Genomic DNA, 14,172 nt, shown 5'->3' on the forward strand with positions numbered 1-14,172 from the left:
CTTTTTTTGTTTTGTTTTTGTTTTGCTGAGGCAATTAGGCTTAACTGACTTGCCCAGAGTCACACAGCTAGAAGTGTTAAGTGTATGAGGCTAGATTTGAATTTAGGTCCTCCTGACTTCAGGGCTGGTGCTCTATCTACTGCACCATCTAGCTATCCCTCTTGTACAATTCTTATTCAATGTTCCTGCCACAAAGATGCTAGTTGAATGCCTATACTGCAAATAAGTTCATTTTCAGAACAGAATCTAGTTTTGAAACCTTAATCAAAATGGGGAAAAGGCAGTTGTTATCAGTAATAGTCATTTCACAAAGAAATGGATTCTGCTCTGGATTCTGGGAGACTAGTGGTGTCCCAAAACCCACATGCAAAGAGAATCAGGGACAGCTGAAAATCTTGAGCAAACTACAGATTGTCCCCCTTCTCCCCCATATCTTCCTAACAACCCAATCCAATGGAAAGAATGTGACCAAGACTTAGAGCCTGGCTCCCAGTGTTCATCCTGCTACCATCAAGGCTATAATTTGGGAAACATTACTCAATCTCTGGGAACCTTAGCTTCTTTATCAGAAAATGGGAGTGGTACCTATTAGAACTTCCTCTAAAGAGCTCTTGTGAAGAGCAAAGGAAGATGATGTATGTTTAAGTACTCTGAAAGCCATAAAACACAACAGGAGCTTGAAGGCAGCATTATGACTATGATCACAAACAATGTGAGAAAGTGTTGGTACCTAAGTCATGTAAAACAGAGGTCACAGAAGAAAAAGACCTTTTTCTTTACCGGGGAGAGGGACAGGATCTGTATTGCCCCAGGACAAGAACTTTCAGAGAAGGAAACACCAACCTCCCCTCTGCAGTTTGCTGCTTTACAGAGCTGCCTAGAGCACCAAGAGCTCCAAAGATGTTTAATCAAACAGTTCTCAAAAGAAAATGAAAATATTAGTCATGTGAACAATTGCTTCAAAGCACTAATAATAAAAATATAAATTAAAACAATTGAAGTTTTTGCTCAAATAGAATATGATTTTTTTTAAAAAGACAATTAATAAATTTTGGATGGCCTATAGGGAAATAGACACATTAATAATATGCTACTGGTGACTCATCTCTGTGAACTGGTCCAACTATTCTGTCAAATAATTTGGAATTTAAGGAAAGTTGCTAAATCAGAATGTAGGTTTAATCATTTATTAATTGAGCATTTCTCCCCAAAGAGATCAATAACAAAAAGAAAGTTCCCATATGTAACAAAATAATCATAGAATTTTTTTGTGATAGGAAAAAATGGGAAACAAAGGGGATACATTTCAATTGGGAAATAAATGTACAAACTCTGATCACACATACATATACACAGAGAATATTATGCCATAAGTAATCAATAATAGAATTCAGAGACACATGAAGACTACAGTAGTATAAATGAAAATAATGCTAAGTTGCTAATGAACTAAGGTTAATTGCAGAGACCAATTTTGTCCCAGATAAAAAGTCAGTCAGTCAAGCCAAATATTTACTAAGCACCTTCTATATATGAAGTACTAGAGATCTACAAGGACAAAAAGTGAAAGTCTCTTAAGAGAGGAACAAAGTACATAAAAAATAAATATAAAATAACTACATAATAAATGGAGAGGGCAGAAGGAAATGATTCATGTAAATAGTAGTGTAGGAACTGGTTCTTAAGCACACTTCTGAGGTAAAACAAAGAATTTTAAGAGGGGAAGATGAGATGGAGATATAAGAAAAAACACCTCATTCCTCGTGGTAGAAAACTAGACAACCATGCATGAAATATGTTGATTATAATATTGGAATATAGTTGAATTTTGCTTTAATTTATCTTGCTTACATAATCAGATTCAGTAAGGGGATATGTTTGTAAATAACTTTGATATTAAAAAGACATAAATAAAAGTAATTAAGGAAAATAAAGGGAGAAGTTTAAGTAAAATTTATCATCTTTTATTGATTACAAAAAAGTGAGCTGATTAAACAATTTTAAAAAATTAATTCTCACCCTACGTGCAGTCTTTTCATAAGTAAAAAAAAAGCATCTTATCAGATAGACTTCATCATGAGAAAGATAAGTTATTGAAAATGTTTAAGCTATATTGGATTGCTTGCCATCTAGGAGAGGAACACAAGGTTTTGAAGGGGTGAATGTTGAAAACTATTTTTGCATGTATTTGGAAAAATAAAAAGCTATTATTTTTTTTTAAAGGATAAAATGAAAGACAAGTTCTAATACTCAAACCAAGAAAGAATAAAATAAAGGAAAAAGGACTATAGAATAGATGATCAATTCTGACAGATGTGGCTCTTTTCAAAAGCGAAGTGATTCATGTCAGTTCCAATGGTCTTGTGATGAAAAGAGCCATCTGCACCTAGTGAGAGGACCATGGGGACTGAGTGTGGATCAAAACATAGGATTTTCACCTTTTTTGTTGTTGTTTGCTTACATTTTAGTGGTTCTTAAAAATTTTTTCTTTTTTGATTTAATTTTTCTTGTGCAACATTATAATTGCAGAAATATGTATAAAATAATTGAACATGTTTAAAATATATTGATTACTTGTCATCTAGGGGAGGGGTCAAATTTGACCTCAGATATTCCTGACTTCAAGTTTAGTGCTCTATCCATTTTATCACCTAACTGCCCAATTCAGCTATAGGAAAACAGGCACACATGCTAATGAATTGATGATGTTGTAAATTAGCCTTACAGTTTTAGAAAGTAATTTGGAATTATATAAAAAAGTTATGAAACTAGTTATGTTTCTATATCAAAACAAGATTCATCATATTTTAAAATAACATTAATTAATTAATTAAAGCAAGCATGTAAAGATATCACCTCAGACACCATGATGTTGACTCTCTAAAACCTTTTTATTTTTGAGCAGAGATTTCAAATATAAGCCCTTATTTTTATGACCATGAGAAACACTTTACCTCATAAAAAGAAGGCAATACTGATGTAGGTGAGTTCTTGAGTGAATACAGTCTGTGAGCTCCCCAAAGAGCCATCCCAACAAAGAATACTGCTCCTCTCAGCAAAGGGGCATCTTCCATGTAGGCTCTAAAACCATTTCCCAAGCACAGAACATAATTATAATAGAGGTACAAAACATATAGTAGAGAGCTTAGTGTTATGTTTCCTCCAAGTGCCATTACCAACCCTCTTTCCAATGATCACATGGAATTCTTAAGAATAGAAGCTAAGACCAGAGAAAGGAGTGGGAGATGGCGGTGGTAAGGAAGAACGGACATAAAAATGAAGACCAAAAATAAAGACTAGAAGTTATGCAGTTATAGGTGAAGAAGGAAATAAGAGAACTCTGGGAACCATGAGTAAAAAGAAATAAATATGCTAATCACTGAACAAGAGAAAGAAAGAAATCTTGAGTGTAGTATACAAGCAAAGAAGCAACTTATAAAACAAACCAAAATAGCACTAACATCTGTGGGTTTTGTACACTGATGGAAGAAGCCTTTAATAACTATGTTTTCAATTATTTAAATGTTATGACCATTGGTTTCTCATTTTTCTTTAGTATCATCCCCATATGACAAGATTTTATGTACCTGTCCTCCATGATACGACACATGTTGCATATGGCACTGTGGCCCAAATGGGTTCCCAAAAGATTGCGCATAAGCTGTAGAGTACAAAATATCCCTTTTTAGTATAAGCTGAAAGGATTTTTAAATAACCAGTATATATTTCTGGGACCTCAAAAGTACTTCTTTCTTTCCTAACCTTGCAAAAAATCATTGCAATAAAAATTAAGTGGTATATGTAAATTTTAAGTTTACTTATCAAAACCTTGTTTTTATTTTCAACCTAAAGACAGAGAGGCAGCAAGAGTCTCAAATCTTAACAATAATACACTAAACTCAGTTCCTCAGATTGGCAAAATAATATTCAACTTCCATCAAATGGCTATTATGTGGCTCCCATGAAGATCCAGAGTGAAGCTCATTTAAGACAAGATGGCCCTTATCCCACCCTCAATCCATGTGCCTGGCTTACTATTTTTTCCTAAGGAAGAAATTTTTTCCCAGAAAAAAAAAGCTTTAAAAATTCCAACCTTCCAGCAGGGCTCACAGAGCTCTTTGACATTAATGGTCCGGCACAGTGTGATAATAAACACAGGGAGGCTCTCTGAGGGAAGGCAATTATAACATACAACAGCATCTAGGACTTGCAAGGAGACCTGTGGCAAAAGGAGGATCCAGGAAAAAAAAGAGTGAAGATAAGATCATTGTACACCTTCTCTCCCAGGAGAAAGGAAAGAATACAGTGCAATACATATGATTAACATAGTGATTTCCAAATATTCTTTATGCTGTTTTCTAGTCTACCAGGCCTGTTTTATCAACTTTCACTTTCACACTGCTAAAGCAGCCTGATTCAAAACTTAGCAATGAAAAAACGCCCAAGGTCTGTTCTGTCTAATATAGTTAATCAGAAAAAAATAAGGAGCACAGTTACTGACCTCTATGTCCACAGAAGATGCAGTACGAATGCAAAGCAAACAGATCATGCTATTGAAAGAAAAAACCATGTTGTTACCAGGATATTTTTCGCAGGAAAAAGAAATTATTCAGCCAGCTTTCAGTAGTAGCTTATTCTGCATATATGGCACCAGAACACCTTCACTAAAACTACTATGCCCAGTTATCCTTTAAATACTTAAGTAAATAGGAAGTATATGCTTATATTTCCCCCACTGATCTCTGAGGCTCTACCAACATCCCTCCCTAGACTAAAATTCACTCAACCTAGAAAAACAGAGAAGGAAAAGCCACCCCCAAATTATCAAAAGAACGGCAACAAAAACATTCAAAATTGTTTTCTTACTTAACCATTGAAGCAATATATTCATCTAGGTAACAGCTATTAAATTTGACCAGGTTCACAAGCACTAGAAGAAATTCTGATGATAAACCAATATCCATCCATTGTAGGACAAAGTCAGCTAGAAGAGATGGAAATGAGACTAGTTAGCCTCTAAACAGCATCAAGAATTTTTTCTCATCCATCTAATTTCCTCATATAGACTGGTATTCCTCTAACAACCTCAATAATTTCTCTCTAGATGATTTTTAAAAATTTTTCAATAGTATTTTAGTTTTCTACATTCATTTCTTAAAATTTTATTTATTTAATATTTCCCCAGTTACATTTAAAACCTTTTTTTTATACATTTGTTTTTAAAATTTTGAGTTCCCAATTCTCTCCCTTATTCTCACTCCTAATTAGGAAACCACATGTGAAGTTATTTCCATAAGTCATGATGTAAAAAAAAAAAAAAAAAGACAGATCTCCCACCCTAATGGGGGGGAAAAAAAACCTCAAGAAAAATAAAGTTTAGAGAGAGAAAAAAGACATACAGAAAGAGAGAGAGAAAGAAAAGTAGGGGAAGGAGGGAGAGAATGCTTCAGTCTGTTTTCAGACACAATCAGTTCCTTCTCTGAGTATGGATAAGATTTTTCATCATAAGTCCTTCAGAGTAGTCGTGGATCATTATACTGCTGAGAATAGCAAAGCTGGTCATCCCAGAATAGTGGTATTATTTTGTGTACATTTCAGTTTGCTTGAGTTCATGGAGGATTTTCCATGGGTTTTTTTCTGAGAGTATCTTGTTCATCATTTACCATAGAAAAATAATATTCCATTACAAATACATACCACAATTTATTCATCTATTCCCCAATTGATGGGCATCCCCTTAATTTCCAATTTTTTGCCCTGAGAAGAACCACTTTAAATATTTTTATACTTATACATCATTTTTCTTTTTAAAAAAAAAATCTGTTTTGGTAGTGGTGCTGTTAAATCAAAGGATATGCATGAATTTATAGCTCTTTGGACATAGATCATATCTTTTGATCATTTTTTATCAATTGGTTATAGCTCTCATTTTTTATAAATTTGACTCAGTTCTATGTTTGAGAAACAAGGCCTTATCAGAGAAACTTGCTTTAAAATTCTTTTTTACAATTACTATTCCTAATTGTATTTCCCCCCTATTTATTCTCTCACTTCTTTCACCCTATCCCTCCTCAAAAGTGTTTTTCTATTGGCCATTCCCTCCCTCAATATCACCTTCCCCTGTTCCTTATCCCATTTCTTCTCTATTTTCATGCAGAGTAAGATAGATTTCCATGTCCTATTGAGTGTCTATGTTATTTTCTCTTTGAGCCAATTCTGATGAGAGTAAGATTCACTCACTCACCCTTCTCTTTACCTCCAGTGTAAAAACTTTTAAGCTTTTTTAAATGACAAGTAATTTACAGCATTCCACTTCTCCTTTCCCTTTTCTCCCAATACATTCCTCTCTCATCCCTTAATTTCATCATTTTTTAGATATTATCCATTCACATTCAACTCAAACCAATGTCCTTTGTTTATATATATTCTCCTTCTAACTGCCATAATAAGGAGAAAATTTTGAGTTACAAGTATTATTTTTATCAAACCAATCTCCAATTGATAAATGGTCAAAGGATATGAACAGATAATTCTTAAATGATGAAATTGAAACTATATCCACTCATATGAAAGAATGTTCCAAATCACTACTGATCAGAGAAATGCAAATTAAGACAATTCTGATTGGCTAAGATGACAGGAACAAATAATGATGAATGTTGGAGGGGATGAGGGAAAACTGGGTCACTAATACATTGTTGGTGGAGTTGTGAAAGAATCCAGCCATTCTGGAGAGGAATTTGGAACTATGCCCAAAAAGTTATCAAACTGTGCATACCCTTTGATCCAGCATTGCTGCTATCGGGCTTCTATCCCAAAGAAATACTGAGGAGGGGAAAGGGACCTGTATGTGCCAAAATGTTTGTGGCAGCTCTTTTTGTAGTGGCTAGAAACTGGAAGATGAATGGATGTCCATCAATTGGAGAATGGTTGGGTAAATTGTGGTATATGAAGGTTATGGAATATTATTGCTCTGTAAGAAATGACCAGCAGGAGGAATACAGAAAGGCTTGGAGAGACTTGCATGAACTGATGCTGAGTGAAATGAGGAGAACCAGAAGATCGCTGTACACTTCAACAACAATACTGTATGAAGATATATTCTGATGGAAGTGGATATCTTCAACATAAAGAAGATCCAACTCACTTCCAGTTGATCAATGATGGACAGAAACAACTACACCCAAAGAAGGAACACTGGGAAGTGAATGTAAATTGTTAGTATTACTGTCTATCTACCCAGGTTACTTATACCTTCAGAATCTAATACTTAATGTGCAACAAAAAAAAATGGTATTTACACACATATATTGTATCTAGGTTATATTGTAACACATGTAAAATGTATGGGATTGCCTGTCATCAAGGGGAAGGAGTAGAGGGAGGGAGGGGATAATGTGGAAAAATGAATACAAGGGATAATGTTATAAAAAAAAAATTTACTCATGCATATATACTGTCAAAAAATTTTTATAAATAAAATTAAAAACAAACAAACAAAAAGTATTATTCTTCCATGTAGAATGTAAACTGATAAATCCTATTACATCCCTTATGATATCAATTTGCCCATTACCTCCTTATGCTTCTCCTGAGTCTTATATTTGAAAATCATATTTTCCACTCAGCTCTAATCTTTTCATCACAAATGCCTGAAAATCCTATAATTCATTGGATGACCACTGAAGGAATACATTCAGTTTTGTTGGGTAGATAATTCTTGGTTGCAATTTCACTGCTCTTTGGAATCTCATATTCCAAGCCCTCAGGTCCTCTAATGTAAAAGCTGCTGTGTTATCCTGACTGTGGCTCCACTATATTTGAATTGTTTATTTCTGGATGCTTGCAGTATTTTCTCCTTAACTTGGGAGTCTTGAAATTTGGTTATAATATTCCTGGGATCTTTTACAAAAATGATGGATTCTTTCAATTTCTATTTTATCCTCTGGTTTTAGAATATTAGGACAGCTTTCCTTGATAATTTCTTGAAAAATGATGTCCAGAACTGATACACAGATGGTAGAATTGTGAATATATTCAGCCATTCTGGAGAGCAATTTGGAACTATGCTCAAAAAAGTTATCAAACTGGGCATACCCTTTGATCCAGCAGTGATACTACTGGGCTTATATCCCAGAGATCTTAAAGAAGGGAAAGTGACCTGTATGTGCAAAAATGTTTTTGGCAGCTCTCTTTGTAGTGGCCAGAAACTGGAAACTACGTGGATGCCCATCAATTGGAGAATGGCTGAATAAATTGTGGTATATGAATGTTATAGAATATTATTATTCTGTAAGAAATGACCAGCAGGATGATTTCAGAAAGGCCTGGAGAGACTTACATGAACTGATGTTGCGTGAAATGAGCAGGACCAAGAGATCATTATATACTTCAACAACAATATTATATGATGCTCAATTCTGATGAATGTGGTTCTCTTCAACAATAAGATGAACCAAATCATTTCCATTTGTTCAATAATGAATAGAACCAGCTACATCCAGCAAAAGAACTCTGGGAGATGAGTATGAACTACTACATAGCATTTCCAATCCCTCTGTTTTTGTCCACTTGCATTTTCATTTCCTTCTCAGGTTAATTTTGCATTATTTCAAAATCCGATTCTTCTTGTGCAGCAAAATAACTATATATATATATACATATATATACATATATATATATATATATATATATATATATATATATATATATATATATATATATATATATATATATATATATTGTATTTAACATATACTTTAACATAGTTAACATGCATTGGTCTCTATCTGCCATCTGGGGGAGGGGGTGGGGGAAGGAAGGGAAAAGTTGGAACAGAAGGTTTTGCAAGGGTCAATGCTAAAAAATTACCCATGCATATATCTTGTAAATAAAAAGCTATAATAACAAATAAATAAACAAAGAGCAGGAGTAGGAGTCAAGAAAAAAAAGAAAAAGAAAAGAAAAATGATGTCCAGGCTCTTTTTTTTTTTTTTATCATGACTTTCAATTAGACCAATAATTTTTAAATTGTCTCTCCTGAATCTATTTTCCAGGTCAATTGTTTTTCCAATGAGATGCTTTCTGTTTTTGGGTTTGGTTTTTTTGACATTTTAGGAAGGGAGGTGTGTAGTATTGTCTCTTGATTTCTTATTAAGACATTAGCATCCATTTACTCAATTCTAATTTTTAAGGCATTATTTTCCTCAGTGAGCTTTTGTACCTCCTTTCGCATCTGGTCAATTTTGCTTTTTAAGGAATTCTTCTCATTAGCTTTTTGTATTTCCTTTTGAACCACTCTCAATTCTTTTCTGAACTTTTCATCTATCTCTCTTACTTGATTTTCAAAGTCCCTTTTGGGCTCTTCCATAACCTGAGCCCAATTCTAATTTTTCTTAGAGGCTTTGGATGTAGGACCTTTGACTCTGTTATCTTCTTCTGAATATGTTTTGATCTACCGTGTCACCATAGTTACTTTTTATACTCAGAAACTGTTTTTGTTTTCTGCTCATTTTCCTAGTCTATTACTTGGCTTTTAACTCTTTGTTAAAGCAGAATTCTGTTTGCAGAGTAGAGGGTACAATGTCCCAAGCTGTTTTCAGAGATGCTTCTAGGTATCTATCTGATCACAAGCACTGTTTTCTGCCCTGGAACTTTTAGGAGTGTCCCACCCCACTGTAGCTGTTAAGATCTAGTGTTCTAAAGCAACAGAGTCCTGCTTTGCTGACAGTAGGGCCAGGGCCAGGGCTGGGAAGCCATATTGCAGAAGTAAGAGACTACAGGCAGAGAGAGCAATTAGGAAGTAACTGTAGTATAAGAAATGGCAATGAGGGCCTGAACATTAACTTCTACATTACAGTGTGAGTAGTGGGCGGTGTCTGTCCTAGCATGCTGTGGATCAGAGATAAAACTGCAGGACACCAATGAAGCTTAACTAATATCTTTTCTACATCACAACTGATGATTATACTAAGATTTTATGCCAGTCAGATTTTGAAGAAAGTGTGTGGAGAAAGACTGAGATAGCACTGAGCTATTTCAAACTCTGGGTTAGGCATGGGTTGGCCTCAGTGAATCTAAAGTCTCTTCCAACTCCACATTTACCAGGGCTGCTTTGGCCAGCAAATCACAGCCACAGGCTCCACTGCCCTCTCCTGGCAGCCCACCAACCTACAGCATCTTCCTCTCCACACAACAGAGTACAAGCTGAAGAGAGAAACAATCATTAAGATGAACTTACCCAGTTCTTCTTCCAAATATGTAATGTATCTCCCATTGTCAGTGAGAGCCTTGAAAACTTCAAGTCTCTCATGCAGGTCTTCATTGGAAGGGTAATTTTTGATTACCTTAAACAGGTGTGCTCTGAGAACACCCAAGCGTTCCCCCTAGGAGAAAAGAAAAAAGTCACTTCCACTCTGCCTTCTCTAAGTCTGTTTCTAGCCCTGTATGTAAAAAAAAAAGGAGTCTGGATCAAAGTATACATAAAGTCTCTTTTTATTTTAAATCTATGAACCTTAAAAAAACAGCTGAGTTTTCTGTACCCTACTAATATACATGCCTAATAATTCCTTAATGGCCAGAGATATCACAAATAGTAGCTATTGCGTAAAATACATAACTAAGCCCTCCAGTTATGGCATCATTTCCCACCCAAGTCCCATTTTAAGATCTTCCAAGAGTCTCTTAAGTGGATAATGCAAATAAGCTTAATACAACAGTAGTCGAGCAAAGGCTGAGAAAATGATAGCAACAGCCTCTTTAGCTTCCTTATTCTCTTCAGCTATGATTTCCTTTTCTATAGTTATTATAGTTATCAAACATAGTTGTATAGTTACCAAAAATACTTCCCCAAAAAGCAAGTGGTACAAAAGTCATTTAGAAGAGTTAGAGAAGAATTAGCTTGATATTAACTCTCCCACTTCTAATAATAATATTTAATATTGATATCACACTTTAAGGTTTACAAAGTCATTTCCAAGTCTCACTTGATCCTCACAACAACCGTATGAGGTAGATATTATTATCCCCATCGTATAGATCAGGAAACTAGGGTAAAACAGTTTTCCTTCACTAAACTAATGAGTATCTGAGAATGAATTCAAGACTCCAGTCTTCCAGACACTAAGGCCACCATCGCCTACTGCACCATGTGTCTGCCATTGCTCACATTTATTTATAGAGCTGCTAGAAGGTCTACACATCTCCTAATCCCTTCACAGACTTATTTCAGGGAATAGAGACCCAAGAAAGGGAACAGTAGGACAAATTATTCCAACAAGTCAATGGCCCTTTCTCTACCAACTTACCTGACCCTGAATAATGGCCTTCAGAAGATACAGAACGGCATGCCGAGCTTCTGCTGGCCTCTCTGGCTGTAACATATCAGCTACAGCTCTCCAGATAGCTTCTACTGCATGCTGCAAACAAAAGAAAAAGGATGGTAATTACTGCTCTGGAATCAATAATCTCAGCTATCATCCCAAAAGTCATTATTAAAGATAAAGAAAAGAGTTTAAATTGGAGTCTCTTTCCATTTCAGAACAATAAAACCAAGGTTCTCTCCTCTGCAATAGCTAGAAATTGACATGTATTGTCCACAATCCTCTTATGATTGCAAAGTTAATAAGTGGAATGGCTAAAGGTAAATTAAGACATTTCTGTTGTAGTGCTTCAGTCATATCTAACTTTTTGTTACCTGTTTGGGGCAGAAACATAGGAATCATTTTCAGCTTATTTTGCAGAAGAAATTGAGGTAAACAGAGTAAGTAATTTGTCCAGGGTCACATAGTATCTGAAGCCAATGTTGAATTCATGAAAATGAGTCTTTCTAATTCCAACCCTTGCACTCTATCTACTGCACCACCTATCTGCCTATAAGTTAAGATAAGTTTCTTCAATTTGTCAAGAAATTTCATTGCTAGTCACAGTTGTACCAATAATTCACTGAGTGGCCTAGCACAAATCACTTAAGTTTTTTTCCCTCTAAATATGGAGATGAGGTGAGATAGGATCTCTAGGATCCCCTCTAAAGCCATTCTATAAGTCTATAATTTTTAACCTGACTGAACCAGAGACGCTTGGCTACTTCCCCTCTGAAATTCCCATTAACAATAGTCTAAATTCCAGATTAGAGATTACTAAAACAATTCCTCTACCAAAGAAATGCCTCAATATCTGCTAAGAATTTTCCTTTCTATTTCCCTTCAGCAGCCTGTTCAGTTTCACAAGAATGTCACTCAAATTTTAAATAAATTTTCTACCTGTCACTGAAAGTGGAGAAGCTTCAGATCTCTTCAATTTCTAAAGTTTAGAAACTCTCAGATTCTAACAAGAGTTCTGCACTGCATCTTTTCACCTTTCCCCGGACACAAGCATACCTCTTCAAATTTCTTGGTTTTTGCTGCTTCACAGATATGACTTATTGTCCGAATCCGATTGCTCAAGCCACACTCTACACTGAGTTCCTGGGGAGAGAAGTTGAGAAAGCAATGCATTCAATCATCTCCAAAGCCTTATAGGTGCGTTAGGCTCAAACCACCTCTATTAGCCATGCCATTTTAATAGGAGCCCCTACATACTTCCTGAAAAGTAAGCCTGAGGCTAATTTTTTCCTGAACCGAGGATTTGTCATGAATTGCTATCCTAAGCCACTGGTGTAAACTTGCTACTAGCAACTTTCAATAGCTTAGGCTTATTTGGATCCATGGCCTCATGAAGATTCTATTTCATTTTTCCTGTGCCAAATCACCAGAATCATCAGGGTCAAGACAAAGTATTCTAGATGAATATTTCTGGAAGTGTTGCTGATTACTAAGCTCTCGGGGCATTTCAGAACAAACCAGGCCCATTCTCCCACTTATATCTTTCTGAAACAGCAGAAAAATCAAGCAGGGAGGTCACTCACCTTCAGAATTTCAGCAGTGATGATAAACTCAGTTTGCTTCCCCTCAGAAGATCTGGGAAGCCTTGAAGTGCCCAGCCCCAACAGAGTCCTGAATTTCTCCTTTAGCCCAGAATCCTTGCTTGGGGGTTTAGCCATGGTAAGCAAGGCAGTGCCAAAGCTCTTCTGCACAAAAGAAATCGATATGATCTCAGCCCTTTTGGAGCTGATCGCTGCGATATCCCGTGTTTACACGTCGTTCTAGGCCGGTGCAAGAACTACCCAGGTGAGCGAGTTCATCCCATCCTGCCCCGCTCCCCCAATTTGTGTCTTCCTGACCCAGGAGCTACCGGAGCTTCCTGCTTGGTCATGAAGACCCCTTTTTCAGTCTGGGGGTACTACCATTCAGAGACGGGCCAATGAGCGTGGAGGGGAGTGGGGGAGGGGTGAGATGATAGAGCAAGGAACAAAAATGAGGCAGCAAAGGATGATCCCACTCCCCAGTTACGTGGGGAAACTCATGAGAAGACTGACTTCCCTAGTACTACAAGGTTTGTGAAGGGCATTCCTTAGCTTCCTGAGCAAGGGCTGCAAATGTCATCCTCACTTGAGCTAGGACACTTCAAAGAAAGAAGTGGACGCCCAGGCACACGGGGAAGTTGTGTGTGTTTGTACCGGGCGGGGGCGGGGAGCCTGACATCACTTCTGATTCTCCTTCCCACACCAACGATAGTGAGAGTCCGGATCTCGGAGCGCCGCCGGACCGGGGTCCTTTGCACACATCTGCCCATGCCCCGAGGGTTCCGGGCGGGTTTCCCACCGCCGAGGCTCTGCCTAATCCACGCCCCAACCCCGGACACCAAAAGGGGCGCGAGGAGCCACAAGACTGTGCACAGCACGGCCGCTCGCACCGGGACGGAGGGGGCGTGGCGGCTGCCACCGGGAAGGCCCCCGGCCCTCGGGCCCGCGCAGCACCGGCTCCCTGCAGCTGGGGAGGCCCTGGGTCCTGCCCCCTGGAGAACTCCCCACCCCCCGCTTCAGCCCATCGACCGGTCCTGCGCACCGCTGCCTGGGGCACCGCGATCCGGGGTGAGCTCAGAGCCCCGGATCCGGGGGTCCGGAAAGGACTCACCCCGAACCACCCTCGGCACCGATTGGGGGAGCCCCCGCCAGGGAGACGAGAATTGCAACGACCCCAGAGCTCCCAGCGGTCGTCCGGAAGCGCACCCACCACTTCCGGCAAAACTGTGGCCCGGAGACGGACTCGCCCCCCACCCCCCGGCAAAGCCTGC

General features: G+C 37.6%; 1 protein-coding gene across 11 annotated transcripts in view; it reads right to left on the reverse strand.

The window, feature by feature from the left end:
• Positions 1 to 14,151, reverse strand: part of TSC2 (TSC complex subunit 2) — a 58,151-nt gene extending 44,000 nt beyond the window's left edge. For 5 of the 11 annotated variants that reach the window (XM_074279534.1, XM_074279532.1, XM_074279533.1 and 2 more), the window contains exons 1-10: positions 14,013 to 14,150; positions 12,905 to 13,066; positions 12,378 to 12,464; positions 11,307 to 11,417; positions 10,241 to 10,385; positions 4,867 to 4,984; positions 4,502 to 4,550; positions 4,094 to 4,219; positions 3,588 to 3,661; positions 2,955 to 3,081 (exon numbers count right to left, since the gene is read on the reverse strand). In XM_074279534.1, the coding sequence (XP_074135635.1) occupies positions 2,955 to 3,081; positions 3,588 to 3,661; positions 4,094 to 4,219; positions 4,502 to 4,550; positions 4,867 to 4,984; positions 10,241 to 10,385; positions 11,307 to 11,417; positions 12,378 to 12,464; positions 12,905 to 13,039 (972 nt within the window). In that variant the 5' untranslated portion in view covers positions 13,040 to 13,066; positions 14,013 to 14,150. Of the gene's footprint in view, positions 1 to 2,954; positions 3,082 to 3,587; positions 3,662 to 4,093; positions 4,220 to 4,501; positions 4,551 to 4,866; positions 4,985 to 10,240; positions 10,386 to 11,306; positions 11,418 to 12,377; positions 12,465 to 12,904; positions 13,067 to 13,555; positions 13,863 to 13,943 lie in introns of those variants that run through there. The other 6 variants (XM_074279529.1, XM_074279527.1, XM_074279528.1 and 3 more) reach the window with 3 other exon arrangements.
• Positions 14,152 to 14,172: the final 21 nt, after the last annotated feature.

Source organism: Sminthopsis crassicaudata, chromosome 1 (assembly GCF_048593235.1).
Source record: "Sminthopsis crassicaudata isolate SCR6 chromosome 1, ASM4859323v1, whole genome shotgun sequence".
NCBI lineage: Eukaryota > Metazoa > Chordata > Mammalia > Dasyuromorphia > Dasyuridae > Sminthopsis > Sminthopsis crassicaudata.